Source organism: Takifugu flavidus, chromosome 3, assembly GCF_003711565.1.
Source record: "Takifugu flavidus isolate HTHZ2018 chromosome 3, ASM371156v2, whole genome shotgun sequence".
Lineage (NCBI taxonomy): Eukaryota > Metazoa > Chordata > Actinopteri > Tetraodontiformes > Tetraodontidae > Takifugu > Takifugu flavidus.
Window position 1 is genome coordinate 11,776,383 of NC_079522.1, and position 26,640 is coordinate 11,803,022.

Below are 26,640 nucleotides of genomic sequence, written 5' to 3' on the forward strand. Positions count from 1 at the left end.
CTTCAGGGTGCAGATTTTGATGCTTCTGCGGGGGGGGGGGGGGGGGGGTTGATGGGCGGCTCCGTCACGGGAGACAGAAGGTAATCAGTGATGTAAATGTCCCTGATAAGCTGCAATCAGGTATCAGCTGACTGCAGCAGAGCGACACAACTCAACAGCAGCGTTATCGTCGCAGGCAGATGCCGTCCGAGGCCAAATTAGCATCGACCCCCGACTCGCGGTCTCCTTTAAATCATGTGCGGTGGCCGCCAGACAATGTGGTCATTCAAGTTTTTGGCACTGGCAAAAGGCAGGAAATACTACCAAATTTACCTGTGGTTACCTCACCAACCGCTGAGCAAGACAAGCGGTCAAACACGACTGCCTTGTTTTAGCTTAGTCCTTTTTTTTGCCCCGATTTTTTGCCTCATACCCCGATTCTCAGACGGCGATGTGTGTGTGCCTGGAACACAGCGGCGGGATATTGCACTGCGGATATTTTCATTTGGTACAAGCCTTAAAAGAGCCTGAGGGAAGCCATCAACCCCCCCTCATGTCCGAACAACCATCTCACAGCTCGTGCTGACTTGGCTCTTTTCCAGGATGGGGTCGGTAGCACGCTTTTAGCCCCGCTAATGTACCTACCTATGTAGGTTAAAGACCCCCTCGTGGTCGACAAAACACACCAGCGTCAGGGGAGACATCTCAAGGTGAAAGCTGTGTTCAGATCGTCTCCTCCCTGGCAGAGGTGGGGGCATAAACAACAATGTCAAAGACATTTATTTCATCCACATCCAACTCCAAATTCCCCAAAAATTAATATGTTTATATATATTTCCCAGAAAGCATTTTATTTATTTATTTATTTATTATTTATTTTTGTCGCGAGTTTTGCTGTGAAGCTGCGGACGTATCGTATAATCCCGTATCTCTGTTTGCTACACTCAGGAATTTGAAAACTCCTTAATTCCCTAAATGAGCCGCAGAATCGATGGGAAGACCACAGGCCTCACTCTGGCTGATTATGAACATTTATCACCCGTCGCCTCGCCGTTGAATCCCGACTGCTGACTCAAACTGATGGTTTGCTGCAGACGTGTTCGTCCAAAAACGTCTGATGTGAGTGTTGGCGCAGAGCAAATATCTGAAGATGGATGCCGAAGATGTCTTCCACCCGTAAAAGAATGAGAGCATTTTGCAATTGTATCTAAATTTAACAGGACGGTGAAGCGATGACGGTTGCTAACTTCGGAACGCCCTTTAGCAAGCTATCTCACAACCTAGCAAGCTATCTCACAACCTAGCCAAAAAGACGATATGAATGTGAATGCTATCTTTTAATTTTTACGGGATCAACAGAAACAGAGCCGCCGCAGGGCTACTATGTTGGCTGTTGCAAATTCATCCGTGGATCCAATTAAAAACTTTTAAATAATAAGAAAAGTGAAATTTTCACGTAAAATTGTCGATCTCATAAATCTACGGGATGACGTCCTTGAAGAAGCCTCTGCCCCTTAGCCTCGCGTGGACTGAATTGTCTCAGCGAGAAATGTTCCATTTTTTATTGTGACTTTAAAGCCGGTCGGATTCAGAATGTTCGGGAAATAGCCTGAGAGAGGAAAAAATGAGCAAAGGCAAAAACAGTTCCCACTCGTCAGGCATTAGAGCGATTCTCTTCCTCCTTAATCTCCTTATCTCGGATGAGTGGCAGAGGGACGGGGGAAAGGGACAAACGAAGAAGGACAGAGCGGGGACGGAGAAATAGGCCGGAGGCGGGGGAGGGCTGCGGGGCGGTCACTTTAGGAGACGGGAGGTGGATAAATTAAAAGAAGGTTTTAAAAGGGGAAAAGGAAGTCATCTTTTATTCCAAACAGGCCCGCTGCTCTGTCAGTAGTCTGTCCTCTTTTCCATCTTTTCTTCACAGATGTGCCTGATTTTTGAAGGACAGAGTTGGACAGTGCATTGTGTGCATGTTAGCATGTTGCTAACATTGACGTGCCTGCTTTTCCGTTGCTGTTTGTTAAAACTTGGACACAGCAGAGGCAGTGTCTGGTCCAGTACCGACGCTAGCCCGCTAGCTGCTGCTCTCCTTCCGTACCGAAGCGCTCTTCCTCCCCGTTTCATTATCGCGAAGTCTCGGCTCACTGCAGGAGAACGGGTTCTGGACAACAACAAACCCAATGATGTTCAAGGAGAGAACGTGTCCACTTGTGATGCTAAACAACAAGCGATACAAAGATCTCCTTCACAGTCATGAGAGGCAGCGAGTCCCTCCAGAAGGAATTATGGGAAACTAGTCAAAAGACCTGGGATAGCCACCAGGCAACAACACTGCCAACGTTTCCCAACACAAACACAAGCTGCGACGCTCCGAAACTGCAGAGCGCTGAAGCTAATCTGTCAAAAAACGATCAAAGGGAACGATCAAAGCGTCAAACTGACGCTAACGTGTCTGGAGAAGCAAAGTCAGCTGACCGCAGCTGATGCCGTCCTGATGACAGCTCCTCCCGCTGCCTGTGCACGGCACCGGCACACCGTTGCCAAGGGAGATGTTTATGTAAGGCGTGCCTAATCCTGTTAAGTGTTGCCGTGGCTACCGTGCACTGCGTGTGTTTTGGGATGCCAAGCTGCAAAAACGTCTGCATTTAAGGCCTTTTTACCGCTCGCTGCGCTTCTCAGGTGTGGAGACCAGTGTCTCCTGGAGGTGAGCAGAAGCAACAACCACCAACGGTGGAACCTTCATAAGTGACCTTCGATAATCGTCTGGCAACCGCGGGAGCGGCTCTGACGTCGTCCTCCGTCTACCGTCGGAGAGGAATGTCGAGAGAGAAGTCTAATTATGCCAATTAAAAAGCAGTGAGCATAAACGAGTCATTCCAAAGAGGATTACGCCGACATGAAAGGGGCCACGGCGAAATCGGGAAGCTCATTTAAAGGCAGATGCGGCTGAGGAGACGTCACATAGCTGCAGTCTGTTTGTCTGCTGAAGGAGATGGGACAGAGGAGCGCTGCGCCGCTCTCTCCTCCCCCCATTCTCTCCGCTGTTTCACTCCATTAGTTTTATTACAAGCTCCTGACTGTGGAATCAGGCCGCCGTGCAGTTCTACCATCATGAAGGTCAACCGTGGATCCGCAGAGGTTTTCCCACAGCTAATCCATGTTCCTGCCTTCCTTTGAGGAGGAATCTGGTTCGCAGCTCTGTAGATTTTAGGCTCTTTTTTTTGGTCTGCCTCAGGTATTCCCGCAGAGGACGAATCCTCGTTGGCGAGTCTTTGTTGCGTCCCATGTCCTTGACGATGACCCAACCTTTAGGAGACAGTGAGACGCTATCCTTCAACTTCAGATTCAGATGGAACTGGGAGATGAATAAGTTCTGTCTCCCTGAAGGAGTAGAAACCAGAGTTAGCCACAGAACATGGCTAACCTCGGGGTGTCCGGTTGTGCGCGAGTGTGCACTGTCAAAGGGACAACAAGGAACCTTAAATGCTGCAGCTAAAGCATCCTTTACTGCCAGGCTGCCAGAGATCACGCGGCAGCGTACACCAAGGGAGACGCGCCCCCCAGGTTGCTGACCCCTGTGCTAATCTATTTATCTATCTTAAGCTAACGGGCTCTTCAGCCCCATCACTTTGTGATGTTTTAAAATGCTACATTTGCATGTGCGAAGCCAAAGTCCTCACTCTGAAGACAAATCACGTCCAAAGGCTCGGCAGAGCCAACACTTTTCTCATTAGCCGGGCAAATGGAAACACGTCCATCAATAGGCCGTCGTGTGTTTTCGATGGGTGCCGCGGCGAAAAGGACCTCCAAGCTCAGTCACGCGTGACTGGTTCAGTTGCAGATTTTTATGTAGCGTCTATCACAACACACACAAATGCCCCAACTGCCTCTGCAGCTGGAACAACCTGCAGTTCACGCCCCGATCTGCTCCCTCTGAAGGTCAGGGTGTGTGGGCCTCTCCTGGGCCTGGTCGGCTGCTGGCATCTGTTGAAAGTCTGGTTTAACGCCAACAGACCAGCGGACCTGGTGGAGCTTCCTGGTCCTACAAGCCAGGGGTGCAAGTGCCCCTAACCTGGGTCAGAGTCCATCAAAAAACAAGCAAGTTTGGGTCTAAAGGTAAACAAACAAATAGGAACTGCACATTTACCTGTCCTGAAACCAGAGATCACCTCTAGGGAAACATTTTAGCTCTGATGATGACATCACATCGATTCTACGATAAAGAATCGCAACTTTAGGGGCGAATGTTTCCGAGGATGGATTAATCGCTCCCCATGTCTTCAGGTGTGCTCTTGTTGGATTTATGGCCCGGTGCTGCCTCTGACAGCTTCCAGACACGCTGACACACAGATGGAGATCAGCAAGGTGAGCAGACGTCCTCCTGTGCCTGGACATGTCCTCTTTTTAAGACCCGAAACTATTTCTGGACGGAATTTCAAAATTGTGCAGAATTTTATTTTACTAGAGCTTCAAACCTGTTTTCATGGAACAGCTGTTGTGTTGTTCACAAAATAGTCAACCCCACCTTCCCTCTAGCTAGCAGAGAAAATAAAGCCACCTGGAGCCAGGACTGCTTAGCCAAGGCTCCATTGTTGGTGCCAGACCATAGAACAGAGCAGGAGGTCTTTTGGTATCCTTTGGAGCTCCTGGTAGCGTCTCCAGACAAACTGACCAGGCCAGGGACATGTTTGCGTCCAACGCTGACATCAGGGGCCATGCAATCAAACTGGCGTGAAAACAGGGGCGCCGGTGCGTCACTGGTGTCGTCTGAGCCTCCACAGGTGTCTCCAAATTTATCGCATGGCAGCGTTTGTTCCGTAACCGGTATATATGTGTTTTTATGCATAATTGAGGGGAAATAAATATTTATGAATGGGACGTATTCATGTTTGACCTATATACGTCCGACGGGTCTGACGCAAACGTCCACACTCGGGACGGGGTTGTGTGTCTCCGGGCCTGGTTGACATTGTAGCTGCTGAAGAGCATGTGATATGAGGAGTGACCTGGGTGCGTTGAGGGTAAACGGTGTGACTCCCCGGGGGGGCAGCTTGTTCTCTCCAGCCCTCTTTCAGGGATCAGGCGGGCCCTGAGATTAATGATGCCGCGCTGGCCTGGCGCTGTGATCCTTACAGAACACACACACACACACACACACACACACACACACACACACACACACACACACACACACACGTTCAATTAATAGTGTTTTCCATCTCTGTGTTACCAAATATTGATTTGAAATTGTCTTTTAATAGTATAGCAGTATAAGAATCAGTGTGCTTTCCAAAAGTGTTCCATAATTATCTCTAAAAAAAAAAATTTTTTTTAAAGTTTAATAGCTGGTGGTTTAAATTGGTTGATTGGTTAACATGCGGTTGATTTTGTCTTAAAATTTCTGATATAATTATTACAATATTACTCCGAATTGTTTTTCTTCGTATATTAATATGAAACTGCAACCAGGCGAACCTGGCAAACACGCGACGATGGCGCCCCCGTGTGGCCACCATTTGCTACTACATATACGCAACGGCGACCATCCGGAGCTGCGGAAGGTCTGACGATTCTTCGTTCCTCGGTTCTTAAAATATGTATGACGAACTTTAATGAGTTTTAACAAAAACAACAACATCTTTACTGATACTGGGCCGCACTGGTCTGATTCAGCTGTTGGAGAGGGTGCAGAACCTTCTGCGAGGTGAGGTTCCAGGGTGACCTAAATTTAGAGGCTCAGCAGCCTGCATTTCCTCACATAGTCTAAAAACACCCGAAATGAGAAGAGAAAAAGCTCTTTATTCTCCACAAAAACGGGAGACAAAGAGCAATAACATAAACAATGAGGAACATCATTTAAAACATCCGGGGGTCATCATTTAAAACTACAACTAACTTTCCCATCAAGAACTTTTAAGAGGCATCAACTTTACCTAAAAAACAAAACAAAACAAAAAAGCACATTTATTTTTTGTCACATTTAGCTTAAAACTATATTCATATTTTGATTTTTTTTTATTTAGTGACTTTAGGAATTTACGACAAAGAATATACTACTTAAATATAAGCATTAAATGTTACATGTAAATGTTAAATCAAAATTTTAAATTCAATGTAAATGTCCAATCTAAACGTTCACACTAAATGTGACGTCAAATCTTGCGGGTGAAAGTAAAAATTACGATAATGTTCAATGTGCTGTTAAAGGAAGTGTCAAAATAAAAGCACAGGACCTTACTGAATCAAACAACATTTTCGTTACCATCACATTATAACTATCGGAATTATTCCTGTTCATTTCCCAGTTTTCGATGGCTTTTTTTGCCATCACCCCAGTCTGAAAGTTGCGTGGCAGGCGTATCCAAGCAACGCTGAAAGTGCGCAATATTGGTCGAGAGATGCCCTGTTTCATCATAAAAATCGCCCACTATGGATTTCCCCCCATAATCAGGACAATTCGTGACGGATCCGTTTTGTTTAGACCTGCGTGGCAACCTGGTCTGAGACCCCATGAACACCTGGTCTGAGACCCCATGAACCCTGGTGTGAGACATATGAAACACCTGTCGAGACCCATGAACACCTGGTCTGAGACCCCATGAACCTTGGTGTGAGACCCCATGAACACCTGGTCTAGACCCCATGAACACCTGGCCGAGACCCCATGAACCTCTGGTGTGAGACCATATGAAACACCTGTCGAGACCCCATGAACACCAGTCTTCAGCGGATCCCTCTCGTCATTGGTCACAGCCCGGACACAGTGAGCGCTGTCGTGGCTGGATGTCACAAGTCTGGCACAAAAACATCGTCACAAGTCGGCTGCATCGCATCAATTTCCCCAAAATATGTTTTGTTGTTGTTATTGTCGAAGTTATCGTCGTCATTTTCCCCGATATGTTGGATTTAATTCGTTATTTGATCCTGTCGTCACGGCGCAATCTCCTGGGCTTTTATTTTGGTACTTCCGGTTACCGGCCATTTAAATTTGCGTATTAGATAAATGTTGGTTTCGGCAGAGATCAGCATTTAGGTTTGGCTGTCACATTTTGATTTAGCATTTTCATTTAGATCTGACATTTAGGTTTAGATTTAATATTTAGATCGAGCATTTAGATCTAATTTTTAGATTTTGATTCGGCATTAATGTGTAACATTCAATATTTACATTTAACCAATATATTTCTTAGATGGCAAATTTTGCTGTAAATATCCTAAAAATTGACTTTAAATCAATCAAAATAATTTTTTGAACATGTTTGATGTGTTAAAATCTTGCTGTTATTCCACATACGGCATTTCTAAACTGAACCCACAAATATCTGTCTTGTTCCCGCTCCAGGGTCGTGCTGACTCCGTGATGCGAGCAGCCACAGAGGCCGCAGACGGCCAAAACCCAGACCCTCGTGATGACAGACGGGGGCCCAAAAATCCAAGGAAAACTTGAGCTTCTCCTTGCTCGTGAAGGCATCACACAGCAGGTCGCCAACCTCTGATCCTAGCATGAGGAAAAGAGCATTCCGAGTTTTCACCAGTCGTTGGGAATTCTGCGCAACTCGACAGCAGCAGGTTAAAACAGGTGAGGGAATATTCTGAGCGGAGGAAAAAGAAAGTGACCACACTGCTGAGCATGATGATACTCAGACGGTCGGCCATTGTTAGCAGCCCCCATGGTTTTCCCTCGTTTTCCCTCCTTCAGGCTGGGCGGAGCGGCTTCCTGCCTCTCCTCCGCGGGGCGAGCAAGGCACACCTGAAGCCGATCTCCGGTCATTCTCCACCTGCCCTTCTCTTTAAAAGCCTGCTCAGCTCTCCGCTCAAGTTTGTTTCCTTGGACCTGTTACCTGTCTGGAACGAATCGTTTGTCTTTCCCGCAGGTCGGCTCTTGGATGCCTGCTCGCCCGGCCCAGCCTGCTCCAGTCTGACGGTCTCTGTCTCTCACCTGCACCCTTTGGCTCTCTTCAGAACTTGGACCTTCACTAAACTTGGTTTCAACCTCCCGCTATCGTGTGTGTGTCTGCAGACCGTAACAGCCATGTTAGCGTGCACAAGCACCTTCTTGGTCCTTTAGCTCTGCATCTACAGTTGCAGGTCAATGAGGGAGCCCAGTCTAAAGCTTTGGACTCAACCCTGAACTTCATTAAACGTGTGTTTGAAGTGATCTTACTGGACTTGGAAAAAAAAAAAGAATAGAATAAATATCTTTGTAAAAGTCCACTTTTCTTGAGCAGATCTCTGTCCTGCTTAGCAGAATAAATACCAGAAAACAAGAGAGACATTTCTGCAAGTAGAATAGTGCAAACAGACGTCCACCACTAGAAATACACTTTTATATTCATATGCAGTTAACATGGGTGGGGTGAGGCCCTGGGATTCTGTAACGCGCCTAGAAACAATTTTGATTGTAAAAGACGCACTATAAAGATTGTCCTGCCCATGTGTGAGGGCGCTGCGAGCTGTCGATGTCATCAAGGATGCGTAGGGAACTTTAGAAGCCGGTGCTCAGTTTTCATTCAGAAACATTTAACTCGACTAAAAAGGAAACATTTTTTAATCTAAGCTGTGGTTTTCTCTTTCGGAAATCCTTTTTTTTTTTTTTAAAGTTAGTCACTGATGATGCCAAAGGAGCTTTTGCATTCTGTATCATTTTAGCACTTTTTATATTTATATGCAGTTAGCATGGGCGGGAGAAGCTAACGAGCTAAGCTAACAGTACCTTATTGTGCAGAACAACCTCTGTTTGAGTCTCTAATCTTAATTCACTATCTTAGGAGTTCCTGATCTCAACAAAACTAACGCTACAGACAGCCGGAGGCATCATGGCAGTTTGCTGAAAGACTCCTTTCATAGCCCGTCACAAGGTTTTGGGTCTCAACCGGAGCTAGCAGAGTTCATCTTCCTTTATCAGAGAGTTGCATCAGCTTCGTTTTGAGGCAAATCCCTCAGAGTCAAGCAGGGGAATCTTACTATGAAATAATCATTATCGCGACGTGCGTATGATCCCCGTCGAGGCCCTTGGGGGTTTTAGGTTCAAATCCTGGCTCGTTATCATTTCTTGCCTCCCTTTGAAACCTCCATCTTAAGAAAAGCCAAAGAAACTGGAACCAGACCAGCAGGACTCAACAATGTTCTGTTCCACAGGAGGGAAAAGTTCCGACCCAAAATCGACTTCATCTGACTGAAAGCTCAAAAGGTGAAGATGTTCAAAAGACCTTCTGATACTCAGCTGGTGCTATAGCTCAGCCTGGCAACTGACACCTCTGATCCAAGCAACAGTAGAAGGTTGTTGGTTCAAATCCCTATCTTTACCAAACCCACTTGCTTGTTTTACGCGTGCCTTCATATAACTTCTAATCCTTGTGTGCAGCATCCCCCCCACAGGACCCGGCTGAGTGGTTTGGTGTGATCGTAGACTATTGGGAGACTAAAGGTTGTGGGTTCAAACCCACCCAGGATGAATGTCCATTTTGACTAACAAAGTTCCAAGTTTAGAGTTAAAAGCCTTCTGGTCTGGGTGGAAGCACAAGGCCTCGGTGGCTTGGTGGGAAATGAATGCGCGTGTAAGTCACCAGTGGTGCAGTCTCTGGTTCAAATCCTGCCTTGCCTGAGGAGGAAAAGGGACGGGGCTGTGTCCCATTATTGAAATCCTGGAGAGGTTAAGACAGGGGTGTTATGGAACCAAGAACCGTGTCTGTCATTTTACTGAAGACTGAGAGCCAGCACAGCTCCTGTAGCATGTTGCTGACATGCTAGCAACATACTCTTCAGATAACGGCTCATGCACGTGCACAGCTCCACAAATGAAAACACTGAGTTGGCTTTCAGGTGGGGAAACCCACCTCAGCTTCACGGAGCTGCTGACATTTATTTGAATTAAATAAGATACATTTCACTGCTATATTGTAGGGGCCTACATAGTAAGCAAAAACAAGGTCTAGTGTGTCCACGCTGAGAACTACACCACAGGGTAGTTCGAGACAGTGAGTCATGTGAATGAGTCGATGCCAGAGACGAGGAAGAGGTCCTCAGACCTCAGGAAGCATTTCCAAACTTAAACAAAACGAGGTGACGGTCTGCAAAATAGTTCAACCCAATTATCATGCTTTAAACATCTTAATATGGTCTCTCCTGGTCGTTTGGTTCCAGTTGCTAACGTTACTCTACTTCAGAAGTGTCTCTGTGAGGTCTGGAGCGTAGAATTGCATCACAAGGCTCCGCATGTGATGTGATGGAGTCAAGACAACACAGCCTGGGAGTTGTGGAGCCCGACCAGATTGTCTACGCTGACCGACCGCTTCATCGCAGCTTTGCTCAGGTCCTTGTACTTGTCCTCACACAGTCGGGAGATGGCCTGCAGGTCGGAGATGACAGGGGTTACTGGGACGGCGGCGGGCATCGCCGTGGAAACGCGGCTCCGGACAAACGCACCTCCAGTTTCTGCGCTCGCTTCTTGCTCAGCGGCTCCAGAGGGAAGCTGAGGTTGTTGTCGTCGGCCAGCGAGCGCAGGTCAAAGTAGTACTTGGCGTAGACGCTGGCGGGAACGTTGATGTTGAACTGAAGCAGCTCCAGGAAGTGACGCTCCATCTCGTTCCTGGAGAGCAACAACAACAACAGCAGCAGCTAAGCTGGTCAGTATGGAGGTTAGAACGGGATCCCTGCAGGACAAACGCTCGCTCACATGTCCTCCACCGTGATGTCCTTGAGGATCTGGCAGTAGTCCACATTCCACACGGCCTGGTCGTCCCACACCTTTGAGGCCAGCAGGATGGCGCCGAGGACGATCCGTTTCCAGTTACAGGGGCAGATGTCCATCTCGGCGTAGGTCAGCAGCCTCTCCAGGTAAACCTACAAGATCTACAACATCAACGACCCTGTATGGAAACACGTCCCGTGGCGTGAAGCGGCCCCACTGACCAGAGTGACGATGGCACACTCCGCAGTGAGCTGGGCCGAACTGAAGAGCATCCGGATGAAGCGGTAGATGAGTTTATGCTCTGGGTCCACCACGGAGTAGTCATCCGGAACCTTTTCTCTCTGGATATTCAGGGAAAATCATCATGAATCAACCGGCACGGCGCCATAAAGGCTCCATCTGCGGTGAGAGGTGTGCTCACAGATAAAGGATGCTTCTTCTCGTCAAATATGTCCAGGGAGCGGTTTGAATCTCTGAAAGCAGAAAACAACGCACGCAAATTCAACAAATAGAAGATCGGGCGGTGCGCCTCCAACTTTCTCACCTGTTCTTTATGTGATAATAAATGGCCAGTGCAACGCTGAAACAGACGGAAGCACAATTTTAGCTGCCAAACATGCACATAAGGTGTTTCAATGCAGAGGTTGTGTCACCATTTGATGGTGCTCTTGAGGTTGGGCTGGCTGACTGTGCTGTCATCTATGAATATCGTCGAGCAGGAACTGAACTTTTTGGTCAAAGTTCCTGGGGAGAACTGCAAAAAGGAGATCATTTGGGGAGAATGACCCCAGACATCCGGCCAACGATGCTTCCGGAAGGCACATTCGAGAGCTTACGTGATTTATGTAATTGCTTTTCCTTCTCTCCCGAACTGCAACGCAAAGAAGAGACGCCGTGAGGTGCTTTCAGTTCAAACGGCGACATATTTCAGAGAGAATTACCAACCATCTGTCTGAGACTTGTTGAGGAACAGGGTGCTGGCTCGAGGGTGGTCTGACGGGTTGGCTTCCTGGGCCAATTCTATGGAGGACGAGCACATATTTTTGTTCAGAGGACTCCTGCTGCAAAGATTACACTATATATGATCATTCATTATCAGTTCTAATGTTGGGCATTTTTAGCTGCTAGTGATGACGTTAATATATGGAACCAAATCCGCTTGTATGGACCGACCTTCCGGCAGCTCCCTGTCGCTGATGTGCTGCAGGTATGTCCCGGTGTCCTCACTCACGTCCTCGGTGGTGGTGATGGGACACTCTTCCAGCTCCACTTGTCTCCTGTGGACCTTGGGACTGTCTCCCGGAGAGATGCAGCACGAAACGGAGCCTCCCATCTTTGATCTGCTCTACTGCTAAATCAGATCTGGGACGACATCTGCCTCGGAAGAAAAACCTCCATTTGAAGCCCGTGTGTGTTCCGATTTAAGCACATTACTGGACGCCTCCCGCGGTCTGTGTTCGGAGTACAATGGGAATCTATGCAGTTAGAGCCCACTGGGTATTTGCGGTACGTGCAGGACAGCTGACATATTCAGGGCGTGTTCGCAGCATAGTACGGACACAAGTCAGGACCAAAGTCCGTGAGTCGCTCAAATCTAAATTTACTTGAAAGCTAAAGCTATTGGTCTCTCATTTACTGAAGCAGGATAAGGATAAAACAACCCGGGCGCCGTCTCCCTCCATAACTAGCCCCCTTAAAGTTAGCCTCCGGACCCTAATCCTCTTCCTACTTCTTCGGCAACGAGACCCGCATTTGCCTCACCGATTCAAACTGTGTTTTAACGGCCGGAGAAAGTCTTAAAATTGTTAAATAACCTAAAGTTATGTAACGACTGGACGTTTATTTAGCGAGGCAACGTTAGCTTCCGTCCCGTCGCATTCGACCGGAAGTTGTTTAGATGTCAGTTCAGCACCAGTCTTTCAGTTTAATAGTGACTTCCGCTCCCTTTCAAAGTAAAAATCATCACTTATGAAGTGTACAATGACAGCGACCATTCGGGATCGATTGTTTGAATAGTTAGAAATGGCGATTCTTAAAATAACTTAATTGTACACCCGCAGCTGTCCGCGCGGCAGAGGTTTTGGCCAGCGTCAAATGTCACGTGAGACCAAACAGGAAGAGCCGCACTGCGCATGTGCACCATGGTCAGTAAGGAATGACTGCATGTTGTTGCTGTTATTTTGCAGCATGGCTCTCGTCCCGTATGTAGAGAATTCGTTGCCGGTGCTCTCCAAGCTTCACAGTTCGTCCGCAGAGTTTCGCTTCGTCGACCGTGACCTCCGGCTTGCCCAGGACTGGAAGAGGCTCGGAGTCGCCGCGGTCGTGTGGGATGCGGTGAGTGTTGTTGGTCTGGATGCTGCCTGTTATTCGGCTGCCAGTGCTCGAAATGTGACAGAGTCACACGTGTGTATTCGACAGGCGGTTGTCCTGTGCATGTACCTGGAGCTGGGGCAAGTGGATTTGAAGGAGAAGGAGGTGATCGAACTGGGAGCTGGAACTGGTCTGGTGGGAATCGTAGCCGCCCTGATGGGTGAGTTCAACAATTTAGCACAAAAAATAAGCTTTAAATTTGAGTTGTATATTGAAGTATGCTCGTTTCCAGGTGCCAGGGCGACCATCACCGACAGGGAGCCTGCCCTGGACTTCCTCTCCTCCAACGTGAAGGCCAACCTCCCTGCCGACTCCCCGGGATCAGCGGTGGTGTCGGAGCTGAGCTGGGGCGAGGGCCTGGACCGATACCCAGCCGGCGGCTTCGACCTGGTGCTCGGAGCGGACATCATTTACCTGGAGGACACTTTTGGGCCACTGCTGCGGACCCTGGAGCACCTGTGCTCCGAATCCACACTCATTCTACTGGCCTGCAAAATCCGCTACCAGCGAGACTCGGACTTCCTGAGCCTGCTGGGGCAGCGGTTCGGAATCCGGGAGGTTCACTACGACAAAGAGAGGGACATCCACGTGTACAAGGCCTGGAAACTGTCCCCTGTCAAGGATTTATGACCACCATGAGGAATGAAAGATTACCAGAAAGACATTTATTATCAGCTGCCAAAAATGTAATATTTCAATAGCTCTAACATAATGCACTGTATTATACAAGTTGGTGCTGACATTTAAAAATTGTGAATACAAAATGAACCAAAAGCAACACCAGATAAGCAGTTGACAATACATAATACCAAAAGTAATACAATATGGCATTCCTTAATAATGAAAATATCCATTTGTTCACCGAGACGTTTCCTATTTTTGTTGCACATCACGTTTTTTCGTCGTTAGCCAGATGTGACGGGTAATTATCTGTAATGTTGCATTAGATGAACCCCGAGCGACAGTAATAATCCACAGATGTTTAAGGTCACCTCTCCCAGCAGCAGGAGAGAAACTGAAATGTGGTAGGATTGTAACTGCAAGAGAGAAAAGTGCCAAGACGACACGGCCGAGGCGTCCCGGTGCAGCTCCTAGCAGACTACGGGTCTGGTTTGGATTTACACCATGGAGCATGCAAGGAGGATGGTTAGGCAGCTAATGTGACATACTAGCGCAACTCGGCATGTTGATAAAAATAAAATAAAATTTGAGTAATTGGTGCCCTGCCGCATGTCGCGCTCCCCTTTGCTGCTGAGGACTGTGCTGTCAAACAGGAAGGGATGGTGCAGATTCACGAGTAAAAAGAATTCAAGGTCGACAGAAGAAGCTACCAAGGCTCATCGTTCTTAGCTTTGGGTTCAAAAACAGTCCAGAATGTCGTAAAACTTTAAAATGCATTTAAAAAAAAAAAATCCATTTTGGAAGATTCATACAGCGGCAACAGAAGAAACAATTCAGGATATCTTTCGCAGAAACGAACAACCCCAGCCGTGTCGGGGAACAAGCACCAGGGACTCAAACAATGGTTCCGATTCTAAATTTATGAAGCCGGAATTAACATGATTACAAGTTTACAACAAAATAGTTAGCTTTGTTCATGTCTATGGAGGCAAATGGAAAAGAAAAACGTCAGTGTCGTTAGGCAAGCAGAGAAGCTGATACAAACCAAAACATAGCTAAAAGATAAAATTGCCCGTGACACGGTCCACCTAAGGGCAACGCACTAGTAACAGAGGTTACGGCTAAATGCTGCAGGCAGAGGGAGCCATTGAGTATTCCAGGGGCGTCTGGGAGATGAAACTGTAAAAAGTTCTGTCGTTAATGCCAATGATGATGGAGCAGTTCTCCTGTGCTGCTGGTGACGTTGCCCAGTCTGTCCAGACACCCGTGACTGCAGCGCTTCCCCGCGGCCACTTCCTCGTTCACATCCGGTTCATCTGGTCGTGGCAAACTGATGGCAACAGGCTTTTCAAATTGTGGAAGTGGTGTGTGTGTATTTACACTTTTTTTTCTTTTTTTTTTTAAATCAGCAGTCTTTAAAAAGAAAGGAAAGTAGTAGAAAAGGGGGAGGAGCTCTGTGCTGAGTCTCTGAACGCACGCGGACCAATGGGCTCCTGCCGAGCCGGCGCCAGGCGCGTTTGCCTACTACTCAGATTTGTGGCAGTACAAGTCTTTGAGGGCTTTGAGTTCCTCGATGAGGGTCTTGTTCTGGTTCTCCAGCACTGCGACGCGGTTCTCCAGACACTTGACGTATTCCTTCTTCTTCCTGCGACACTCGCGAGCTGCCTCCCTGCAAGAAACGCCCACAACCCTTGAGAATCTCCCGTCCAAGATGAGATCTGGCAACATGTTAGTTGCTCAAAGGCTGAAGCTCATCCCTCCCACCTGTTTTTCATAAGCCGGACTTCCCTTTTGCGTGTGACCTCTTCGGTGACCCCACCTGCACCCAGTGCCGGCGAAGTGGCCATGACCACCCCGGAGTGATGGCGCTGGTGGCGGCTGTGCGGATTTGATAGGCCTGGACGTCGCCTGAGGCCGCTGTTGCAGGCAAACACACACACACACACACACACGTGTAAATTGGACATCTCAGAAAGTTGGACCGGGCTGAGGACCGCCGAACTACTCCCACCTTGTACGACCACCTGGTTGCTGGGGACGAGAATCTGCTGCCCGTCACTGGTCTGGGCGTACTGCAGGATGGTTGCGCCGGGCTGGCCGGCCGTGGTGTTTGCCATGGTCAGCGTCTGCAGACCCTGCACGCCGTCTGTGCCGTTGTTGGCCAGCTGGATCGCCCCACCTTGAGTGATGGCGACTGCCGAAACACGACAACATGAGAACCCGGAACCGAGCGCCTCGTTGACGACGTCCCAGAAAAGAAACGCTTACTGTACTGGCCGCTGCTGGTCTGATAGATGGGAGTGGGCATGGTAACCGTAGTGATGGCGGGGGCAGAGTCGTCCTCGGACTTCTCTTCTTCGATTCGAGGCACCGCGGGAGCGTCTGACGATAAATCGTTGAGGATCTTCCTGTAAAGTGTGACAAGCAAACATCAGGAACAAAGTTGGTGTGCGGAGGTCGTTATTGCTGAATTCTGGGGTGTCGCTTCTTCACTTGCCTGTAGGACGGCCTCCGAGAGAGGATCTCTCTCCTCTTCTGAGAGTCTGTCACACTGTCCACAGACTCCTGGGAGTCCTCGCTCTCGGCAACGGTCGATATCTTTGAAAACACACCACAGCACTTATGCATCTTTCTAGACAAGCAAGTTGCAAGTTGGAGACGGGAGAGAGGAGGAGCCCCGTTTCAACTGAAGGATTCCACTGCTAAAATAGCTCCACCTGAACGCCACGCAAAGCTGCTGTGGCGTGACCGCGTATACGTGCACCTACACAATTGGGTCGAGTTCATGTCCACTGGCTCCTCTATAGGCCCGTCAGAGACTTCCTGGTACAGCTCATTTCTGGGCTCACCTCATAGCTTTATCTTCTGCTCTCTGCCACACAGCTCAAACTAATGCTATTGCAATTTTCTTCCTCTCAACATTGAAATTTACTGTGCAATTATTGTTTTCAAGGTCTTCTTCTTGTGTTTTTCCAGCAGACACATTGTAATAAACATGAGATTTGTTATACGTCAAACATTCTTTCTTATAGGCTCGGCTCATGTTAAGATAAAGGCAAATAAAGCATGTATCAATATGAACGACGGTTTATTTATCCACTTCATTTACAGCTGTAATCTCCCTAAATACTCTGACTTGTGCTTTTGTAAGCCTTCAATACAACAACTTGACAAAAACTACCAAACAAACGAAGCGTAAGCCTAAGTTTAAAAGTCAGTAATAAATAACACAAACTGAAGTTCAGTTTACAACAATAACGCAAACAAAACTGTGGCTTTACCACTTTAACGTGTCCAACTTTACATGTTTCATGAAAAAACATGATATGTAAAGATATGGACTACACTTCTTAAACATTCTATGAACTCAACACTCTAAATAAATGAATGAAAAATACCTATCTAAAAAATAATAGTTAATGAGCTCCAGTTAGCAGCAGGATGCTCAGCCAAGTGCGGAATTAGAGAGTGCATTGTTAATTTCTGTTTACACTTGTCGACCACCGTTTTTTTTTTTTATAATTTGTTTTATTATGAAAATTGAGCAGATTCTCTTGTTTTTCTGGCTTGACGCAATGGATCGTGGGGGTTCGCGCTGCCACGTGTTCAGTGTAAATGCCACAGTTCTTTAACACGGGCGCCAAAAGGAAACTGCGTTCAAATCTCAGCGCGCCCGTGTCTGGCGCGAGACCACAGGTGAAACACAGGTTAAAGTGCACCGACGACGTCTCCGCCTGCCTGCTGGACTCACAAGTCGCGTGACCAGATCTCGTTACCAGTCAAATCGCACTCTTTGCAGTTGGAAAAAACAGTTTTATTATTTCGCGACATTATTGCAAATGCGATTAACCGTTCAGCACTAGCACATGTTGAGCCGACACCACCAGTGGAAATGTGGCGTTCGACATCTCGCAGTCCTAAAAGGAAAGGTTTTGGAACATCCACAACCTAGTTGTTCTATAATAGACTGAGATGGAAGCTTCTCTTACCTGCACAGTCTGAACTTGTGGAGACTGAATGACAGAGGGCTGGGCGGCTTGGATCACACCGTGCACTTGGACCGTCTGGCCGTTGGGAAGCTGCACCAGTGTTACTGTGGGACTACTGGAGGAAACCTGGGCCGCTGCTATAGACGCCTGGAACACACAGCCACACCGTCACCGTGGAGACAAGCAGATTTCATATTTCAGTTGGTCAGTAAAAACCAGTGTATTTACCTGGGCCAGGGTGATGTGCTGGGCCTCTGACTCTGCGACAGCTGTTTCACCACTTTGCTGTGTGTCTGCACCAGCCTCCATGATAATTCAAAGTCTGCAAACAGCAGGAAACAAGTTGTCTGTGCACCTTTTAAGTTGCACATGGAGAATTACTGCTACCACATGCAGCAACACACACACACAACACACACCATTATTGATATTTTGAAGGAGGGTGTGGCTTAGCCCAACATGCTAATAATAATAGCTTGAACGTTTTCCTCACACTCTCCAAAACTGCTGCGATTACGAATTTGGAGAACAATCGCGCCTAAAAATAGAGGCCAACTTTAAAATAATTCCCCAGGGCAGAGTTGCCTGTTCTCATCTTACAGTTAGCACACAGCTAGCTAGCATGAGCGCGCTAACAGGCTAATAATGCTGGGAACCGTAACACAGCTAATGGCCTTATTTTTAAAAATTTCATAATATTTATCAGGTGGTTGTAACTTGCACACCAGCTCGTGTCGCAAACGCTATATTTCTTGTCAGTTTTAACCACAATTCAGACGAACACGCGCTTATTGGCTAAGTTGCTGGCTACGAGCGTATTTGGAGGGAAATCTCAATAAGGTTTCTCCCCGGTATGTTTGCAACTACAGAACCACACTTTCAACAACGGGGTGATTGTCCCCGCTTTATGCACTCCTACACACGCATCGGTCTCTCCCATTTATTAGCGTTCAAATTAATGCGGGGAAAACCACACATCCCACTCCAATTTCAATACCTATGTCTCTATAGTGTTGCGAGCCTGCGAGCCGAGCAGAGACTGACTCATTTTGTGAGCCTCTGCAACAAGGCCGCCATGATCTCTTTGTTGGCATTCTGCGGATATTTATGCGCAAATAACATCTGCGAGACGCCATCTATCTCTTTAGCAAACATCGGACGCGTATCCTCTTACCAACACAGACTCGCTTCGTCACTCCCGGGTCTACGGAGCTCCACTTTTATTCAGGCCGACACGTAAGAGACCGCGTCAGGCTACACCTCCGTCGCGTCACCGAGAACAACAACAGGGAGAGGACGAGGGAGACGACGACAGAGAACATCAGCCCTGTCGGCAGTAGCCGAATGTAGCCGGAGATGGCCGAAAGGAGACGAAGTGCTGCCGGAAAGTGACGGAAATTGCCGAAGGGTTCACTTGATCTTGTTCGGGCATGCGCCATGTTGTATAACAGTTTCGGCATTTATTTAAAAACAGTGCAAGCTGGATTTCTAAATTGTTTGCCTTCATTTTTAATGTTTTTAATGATTCATCTTTAAGTTCTGTGAATAAAGCACGTCAGAAATTTACCCGAAACGTGATCATCACAATCCAATATTTATTAGGCTTAACAAAGCTTCTCATTGCATCTCATTCAAATCTCATTCTTGCTGGGAAATGTCTTCTTGACTAGAGTTAATTGTCTCATTTTATAGACTGTACTGCTGTTTGGACACACGTGGGGGCAGCAACGCCCCTTTTAAAATGCAATCCCACCATGACAATTCAGCAACGACGTTGCCTTAATATGTTTTGGCACTTTTCTTTTATCTCAACCCGACATCATCAAAATTATATTAGTTTTATCTGCTAAACCGGCTTTGTAGCCCCAAAATAATCATGGCAGTATTACTGAGAAAACCAGTGGGTAGCAGCGGCTTATTATGACTATTTATGGGGGCTCATAATTCCCATTACATTTTCTTCTCCTTGGTTGTCAAATCTGCCCATAAAATGCTCTCATTAACTCTGTCACTCCGTGTGAGAAGGCTACAAGAACAGAATGGCTTCCAAGTTCTGGCAGCTGGGCTAAATCCTGCTGGGAAAATGACTTTGGACCAATTTAAGGCCATCTTCTCTGCGTGTGAGGTCATTTCCGGGGCCTACAAAGACCTCTGATGGATTCACGTGGGGCTCAGCTATGTTTGCCAAAAATCTTCATTCATTTTCTCCACATATCGAGCTTCAAAATTGCAGATATGATCAACATTTTTCTGAAATCACACCTCATTTCTGTCCTTTGCAGAGTTTCACAGCCTTAATGGACATAGATTTACCTTTATAAAAAGCTTTATCGTCACAAAATAACCCTGAATTCCTGTCTGAGCGGAGGGGTTTTCATCAGGAAACGTGCACTTGGCGGTGCACACTGCATCCCCATCTAGCTCTCTGCAGCAGTTTCTGCTCTCTCATGCAGGCAGCATTCAAACATGGTTAAAAAAGCAGACGGCTAATTAAAATAAATGCCTGCTATGCTTGACTTTTATTATCACATTTGTATAAAGGGAAAAACAGGAATTGGGAAACAGCTTGATTAACTGATTTTCATATAATTGCACAGAAACACTGTCAACTTTGTGTGGACTGGCTCCACGCAGCCTGAAATTTAGAGTAGAGTACGGTTTAATTTCATTTCACTCAGCCTCCGAAGCCTTTCAAGCCAAAGCACAATCAGCCCGGCCTTGCATAATTCACTTCTCTATCACGCCACCATCTAATTTTGCATATTGAGGTGGACAGAGCGCTGGTGATTAAAGCAAATTTCTGCCCCTGACTGCTAATGCTCCGCAGTTCTGGCACAGAAACATCCGATTGCAGCTTTTCTTTTAAATAAATAAATATACTGGAAATCACCCGAGGACCCTGGCGCTAAATCACTGCTGATACGCCCACAAACGGGCAGAGAAAAATGATGCCATAGAATCCAAAAAAATGTTGTAGGAGGAAGAGGAGGAGGACAGGAGTTTAATCTTCAGAATATGAAGTAGAGACCTGACTCCAATCCGCAGCTCCTTCCGTTTTCCTTAACCCGAGCTGTCAAAGCCTCTGGCTTAGCACAAGCCTCCGAAACCCTATCGACAGCGAGCCCACTTCCCACTTTTCTCTCCATTTTAACCATTTTTTCCCCCGTGTGTTTTTCCTCGCATGTGACAGTTCCAGATGCATCGTTTATATGTTCAAGCCCACAGACCTGTCCGTCAATACATTTTAAATGTACTCTTCAGTCCATTCAGATGGAAATATCAGACCTGCCACTCGAGCAGGGGGTTGTGGGAGAGGCGTGCCTGGTGCAGGAGGCCATGTGGCGGCGTCCAGAACGAGAGACTGCAGATGAGGGAGGGGGTAAAATGCAGCACATTTGAATACCGCTGACCTTATATGCATGCTTTTCATCGGAGGCTGAATTACCTGAACTGCATATAAACCAGTACACCTGGCTGTGGTTGCCATGGATACCAGAGCCCACGTTTTGTCTCTTTCTTCATCACGCGAACAAGACTCCACTGATCTGGAGGTGCAAGTTTTCAGAGATATCCAGTGAAATATTGTGTTGCACAGCGCCAAGCTGCAGCTGCAGCTGCAAGGCACCAGAATTACCTAACAGGCTGGGATTGTTCTGACCCAGACCCCCTCGCTAATCTGGGCTGGAGGCAACAACGTGCACTGGCCAATCTCAATCAATCCGTCAAGGTGTCAAACCCCCCATCTTTTGCTCTTACAAGGATATTCGGCTCCCCTCCCCCCACCGCTTCTCCCATCTCACAGCCTTTTTAAATGAAGAAGTCACCCTTCCTTTTTTTAACTACTGATTTTTTGTGTTTGAATTATTTTATTTTTATTGTTTTTTCCACATGACAGCTCTAGCCTGAGCAAGTGAAGACATTCAAAGACAATTTTACGTCCAAATTCTTGTATTTACAGGACAAACAGTGAAAAGAAATGCAGTTCAGAAAAAGTAAGTCCATTTCTGAACATGCTCTTGGCTGTGGTATTGGTAATAAGCCCTTCCTCCCCATTAGTTTACCACTCTGAATGGTGATGATGTCATACTACAACACAACCATATTAAATCCATCCTGACTACAAGTGCAGATTTTATAGTCCTATCTTATAATCCTATCATTCAACATGATTTCCATGACCAGAAAACACTTCCAAGGCTGTAAGTAACAACACAACAGTCAGGGATCGTGTCATAGTGCAGGAAACAGAAAACAGAAGTATTGCTTTGGACAATTTTATCCAGGCTAACCACAATTACCCTTCATCTAAATGACGTAAGCTTCTCCAGGCCTGCATTTTTTGATACCTTATTCTGTGATTTGTGGCTTTTTTCAGCTTATCCTATTCTTTCAAAGGAAATGTGCCTGCCGTACGCCCCCATCTTGTCTTCCAATAGTGAAGCCAGACAGTGAAAAGCTCACACAGGGTTGGGTAGATGCTGCTCTGGGTGTGTGTGTACGTGTGTGTGTGTGTGGTGTGTGTGTGTGTGTGTGTGTGTGTGTGTGTGTGTGAGAGAGAGAGAGAGAGCGAAAGAGAGAGAGAGACTTCCCGTCATAACGTGTCATTCAGGGCAACATTACTCCCCACAGAGGCAACCACAGCGGCTCAGTGACACAGAGCGTGAGGTCATCTGTCAAACAGAGAGGAGCATGCGTTTTGGAATTTTCAGCATTCCCTTTGCATTTACGCGGTTTATTTTGTGGCGCAGCTTGGTTATACGTCTGGTTTAACATGTGTACATACGTTAGGAGAGGGGTATCCGCAAAGACGGTGGAGTTTTCATTCACACTGACAGAACACCATTACCTTACAAACATCATTCTCATCCCTCTCGCTGTCGAGTTCAAAGGTTGCCATGGCTACCCGAGTCCCAGCAGGACAGCGGCGTTCTTTGCCCTGGAGCCATTGAAGCAAGTGTGCTTCACGGGCGGGGAGGATAAGCTAACCTTTGACCCACCAAGGTCTCAGCAGTGAAGATGATGAGAGGGGGGGTGTAGAGAAACGGGTTGTGAGTTCAGATGATCCACGGTGAAGACGGGAGCGGGGGTTGTTGCCAGAGCAGCCTCAGAGCGTCTCAGCCCGAGTGTCTCATGCCACAACATCCTCGCGAGAGGGTGAGACAGCTGCCCTCAAATCCGCCCAATCTCTCACACCTCTTCTCCCCCGTGTTTTCCTAGATAGCACATCTCTTTGTGTCAGATCTTTGCAGCCGTCACTGCGGTTGCTTGTAAAGATGACAGGAGCGTCGTGTGAGTGTGTGTGTGTGTGGTGTGTGTGTGTGTGTGTCTGTGTGTGTGAGCCCACGTGCATTGCAGACAAACACGAGTGAAAAGCTGAGAGGAGTCAGAGGTACCTTTGAAAAAACCTTCCCTTTGCCAGGCGAGGAGCCATCCCTGGTGTCGGTAGTGCACATATACAGTACTTTATTGTCTTCAGTTCTCCCACCATCCCAAGTGTTTGTCTTTGAGAACTGTGAGTGAAAATTCCAGAAGATCAACCGTAACAATAACAATAATTAAAAACACACCATCAACAAACACGGATGTATCAGCTGGTATCACCTCAGCCATATCTTACTTTTGCCATCGTGTGCTTATAAAAGCACGCAGACCGAACAAATGTCAGAATAAGTAGAAGAAATATTTATGGGGTATATTTATGTGTGTTTGCTACATATGTGTGTGTGTACAGTATACATATGGGAGCAGAAGGGGACAGTCAGGAGAAGGATTATTTACTGCCCGGGCGACCTGTCTGTCCTCACGTCCAGCCTCAGCAGATTAAGATGCAGCCGTTGGCGGCTGCCAGGGCCGGCTGTGATTGATGGGGAACACGGGGCCCACGGAGGACCGGTGGAATTCTGAGCAGAGCCCGTAGGCACCAACCAGCCATGCAGCTCTGACTCTACTGCTCCCTCCTGTCATTTTTCCCTGCTCTGACTTTTCTTCATCGCTCTGCTGCGCTTCCTGGCATTTTTCCCCCCACCGTCATTCCGCAGCTTCCCGCATCCCTGTTTTTCTGTCACTCCATCACTGCGCTGGACCGGCCTCGTAAGCAGGCCCCCTCCAAGACGCTGTTTCAGCAGCTTTGGATGTCACGAAACTGCAGGTGCACCAGAGAAGGGCCAGTGTGAGGCAGAATGTGCTCTTCATAAATAATTCAGTGGCTTTTGGGGAGCGCTGTAAAAATCTGGCAAAATGTGCGTAAAATTAGAGACAAAAGATCACGGGTTGGCTAACTGCTCGATGCTCATCTCCATTTCTAAAATCCTGAGATAGAATATATTTGGCGGGAGTGTTTAGCCATCAATCATAACTTTAAAACACTGTCAGTCCCTTTTGTACTGGTTTACCATGCCCATCTACCCTACCTTTAGGTACTAGTTGAATTCTCCCAAAATATAGCAAGACAAGCCAGAAAGAGCCAATTATGTAACAACATTTGCTTCCAACAGCAGTAGGGTTTGAAGTTTAAGGCAGTTAAGGCACAGTTGTTCTCATTGCTGCTCGCGGAGATGAAGAATTTCAACTAAAGGAAGAAAGCAGCAAATACTTCAGTGTCTCATTTGGACCTGCTGTTAGATTCAAAATAATCTTGCAGTGAAAGATGAGAATGTAAGATGGATGTGTGTGTTTATGAGAACAAACTGCACTGGAAGGGTTTTTGTTGGACTCCCCAGGGCAAAAGAGACATGAGTCAGCGGCCAGCAGGATTTATTGTGAATTGATTAAATTAGCATTTGTCCTGCGACCGTGGAGGGAGTGGTCTGCCAGAGCAAACATGGGCAGAGATGCGTTGTTGTCATGGGGGAAAACCGGCAGGCACTGGATAGACTTAAGGAACATGGAGAAAGAGACAGGGAGAGAGAAAAAAGGGAGAAAAATCTAGTACAATGCAGAAGACAATTAGTGCTGATGTCAATAAGTCAACATGATTAGCATCGGGATCACTGGGATGTAAATACTCCGGGAAACAAGCCACCGTTTATGAAGCTGCTCCTCACTGAGATCCAGTGGCTGAGCAAAGGGGGTCGCGCGCACTGGTCTTGCTGACAAGTCTTTTTATGACATTCATCAAGCCATCTGCCATTTTCCGCTCAATTAATTTGTTATGGGAAGTGGGATCAATTAAGTGCGCACCGTAATGGCTTTATATCCTTGTTTCCCTTTTATAGCCCAATATTTTCTGTGCTCCACTCTGGCATGAAAAGGTGAAATCGATATCCTAGGCTATTTTCTCCTCCTGTGGACTAATTTGTTTTTGCCACTATTCCTGGCATGATAAACTATTCGTAATGAGGGTCTAGGACGGGGAAGGGGGGCGGGGGGTGCAAACGTAAAACACGGCCAACTGGGTGCGCTCTCGACAGAAGCGGCGCACTAATCCACCAGGATCTGATCGGGATGTCACTACAGGTGGAGTGGTATCAGGAGGGATTGACCTTCGCCCTGTTATCATCTGACACATTGGTCACCCGTGGCGGCTGTGAGTGGCTTAGGAGGCGGAGTTGATAAGGAAAATGGGCAGCCCATTTGGGACAGTTGGTCTGACGGTGACAGGTGAAGGCGTGTTGTCTCGCAGCGCCATTAGCACGAGTGTCACGAGCCGTCGAACTCGCCCGGCTCACCTCGACCTCTGCGATGTATTGATTGCCTCCCCATTAGGACCACTGATGGAGTTGACGATATGATGAAGAAGCGGGGAAGTGGCGTGGGTGTTGTTTAAGGGTGTGCGCGAGCATGGCTTTCAGGGCAGGTTGAGGGACCATCATAGCTCCTGGAGGAGGCCTGGTGACAACGACGTATTGATTTTGACATCATCGGGAAAGTGGACGCGCTTTCAAGCCCCGGTCTTAAAACAAGGCGACCACAGGGTCACCTTGTTTGTGTCAGCAGGCTAACGGAGCCAGCGTGGGTGAATGCAAACGTGACTTGAAGGAGCAGTCTAGAAGAACTTTAGGTCCAAATCCAGCCTGATTTTTTTTTAAATGTGCTGGAAAGCATTGCTAGATCTGGTTGCTAAGCAGGGCTCATTGTATGTAACGGATTATTACGAGATAATTTTGAATAAAACCGAAAAATTAAAATCAAATAATTTGTAAAACTACAGATTAAATAAATCTCACCTTCTGTTTCAGTGTGAGAATCTCCTCCAGCCAATCCATTATTTTGACATAATCCTCTTAAATAATAAAAGCATAAACCTCACTGAGGGAAATAAAAATTTTCTTCTGGTAATTGAGGTTCATGGAGGACGTCCTCTTCCCCTCTCAATGCCTATTGAACTGGTCCCGATTATAAATATCAAGTGCCCACTTACGTCAAAGAAAAATGGAAAAGCAGGCCACTACAAGCGTTAGTTGCGCTGCCGCTCTGCCTCCTAGCCCGGAGGTCACAGTCTCCCATTGTTTTCAAAAGTGCAATAAAGCAGTTGCTGCTGTGCCGGGAATTGCAATTCATCATTTGATGGATGATGACCCATTTAATTTCACCAGAGATGATTTCATAACTCCATAAAGTCAAAAAACATTTGTAGTGAGAGCAAATCCATTCTCCTGGAGAAATCCATGCACATTTCTACCTAAATTTGCCTGTGCATTTGTTTATATTTTGACCCATGACTGTTACCGTAGTATGTTACAGAGCCCTGTAATGTGAAACCATAGAAAAGAACAGTAGGACGTGAACAGACTAACAGCCGACTCTACAGTTACACACTAGAAGACCCAGCAAACTCTGGACTAACAAATGACCCCAGTTCTACCATTTGACTCAGCGCTGCACTAATTAATGTAGCTCATGAGAACTACTTGCTTTAGCAAACTCATTTGGGAGGTGAAATCTGAGGTGGAAATGTTAGAAAAATCAAAGCTTTCAAACATTGCTGCTCTTATTTCCTTGAAAAGAAAACAAACAAAAAAAGCATTTATTTAAAAATATCTTGCTAAAGCG

General features: G+C 47.0%; 3 protein-coding genes across 4 annotated transcripts; 1 reads left to right on the forward strand and 2 right to left on the reverse strand.

Annotated features, from left to right (window-relative positions):
• Positions 1 to 9,790: 9,790 nt before the first annotated feature.
• LOC130522536 (cyclin-Y-like protein 1) lies at positions 9,791 to 12,550 on the reverse strand. Its single transcript, XM_057027021.1, has 10 exons — positions 11,843 to 12,550; positions 11,615 to 11,689; positions 11,506 to 11,540; positions 11,323 to 11,423; positions 11,214 to 11,249; positions 11,091 to 11,142; positions 10,891 to 11,010; positions 10,655 to 10,821; positions 10,405 to 10,567; positions 9,791 to 10,327 (listed from the first exon to the last, which is right to left on the reverse strand). The coding sequence occupies exons 1-10, from the start codon at positions 12,000 to 12,002 to the stop codon at positions 10,211 to 10,213; spliced, it is 1,026 nt and encodes a 341-aa protein (XP_056883001.1). The 5' UTR covers positions 12,003 to 12,550; the 3' UTR covers positions 9,791 to 10,210.
• Positions 12,551 to 12,623: 73 nt separating this feature from the next.
• mettl21a (methyltransferase 21A, HSPA lysine) lies at positions 12,624 to 14,254 on the forward strand. 2 transcript variants are annotated; one of them, XM_057027024.1, is made up of 3 exons: positions 12,624 to 13,003; positions 13,088 to 13,199; positions 13,272 to 14,254. In XM_057027024.1, the coding sequence occupies exons 1-3, from the start codon at positions 12,764 to 12,766 to the stop codon at positions 13,667 to 13,669; spliced, it is 750 nt and encodes a 249-aa protein (XP_056883004.1). In that variant the 5' UTR covers positions 12,624 to 12,763; the 3' UTR covers positions 13,670 to 14,254. The 2 variants fall into 2 exon arrangements, with proteins under 2 accessions (XP_056883004.1, XP_056883003.1); XM_057027023.1 differs by having other exon boundaries at positions 13,088 to 14,254.
• Positions 13,690 to 18,964, reverse strand: LOC130522537 (cyclic AMP-responsive element-binding protein 1-like). Its single transcript, XM_057027022.1, is given in 9 exon segments — positions 13,690 to 15,329; positions 15,425 to 15,521; positions 15,524 to 15,577; positions 15,672 to 15,854; positions 15,929 to 16,068; positions 16,158 to 16,258; positions 17,650 to 17,796; positions 17,878 to 18,004; positions 18,824 to 18,964. Coding segments are annotated over 8 exon segments (948 nt in total). The 5' UTR covers positions 17,959 to 18,004; positions 18,824 to 18,964; the 3' UTR covers positions 13,690 to 15,184.
• Between the last annotated feature and the right edge of the window lie 7,676 nt (positions 18,965 to 26,640).

What these genes read in the sequence shown, in the direction of transcription:
- LOC130522536 (XM_057027021.1), bottom strand. Translation starts at nt 12,002, where the DNA reads ATGGGAGGCTCCGTTTCGTGCTGCATCTCTCCGGGAGACAGTCCCAAG. An exon ending in AAAGCAATTACATAAATCAC is followed by an intron (nt 11,424 to 11,505) that starts GTAAGCTCTCGA and finishes TCCTTTTTGCAG; the next exon opens with TTCTCCCCAGGAACTTTGAC. An exon ending in GACATCACGGTGGAGGACAT is followed by an intron (nt 10,568 to 10,654) that starts GTGAGCGAGCGT and finishes GTTGCTCTCCAG; the next exon opens with GAACGAGATGGAGCGTCACT.
- mettl21a (XM_057027023.1), top strand. Translation starts at nt 12,764, where the DNA reads ATGTCACGTGAGACCAAACAGGAAGAGCCGCACTGCGCATGTGCACCA. An exon ending in CCGCGGTCGTGTGGGATGCG is followed by an intron (nt 13,004 to 13,087) that starts GTGAGTGTTGTT and finishes TGTATTCGACAG; the next exon opens with GCGGTTGTCCTGTGCATGTA.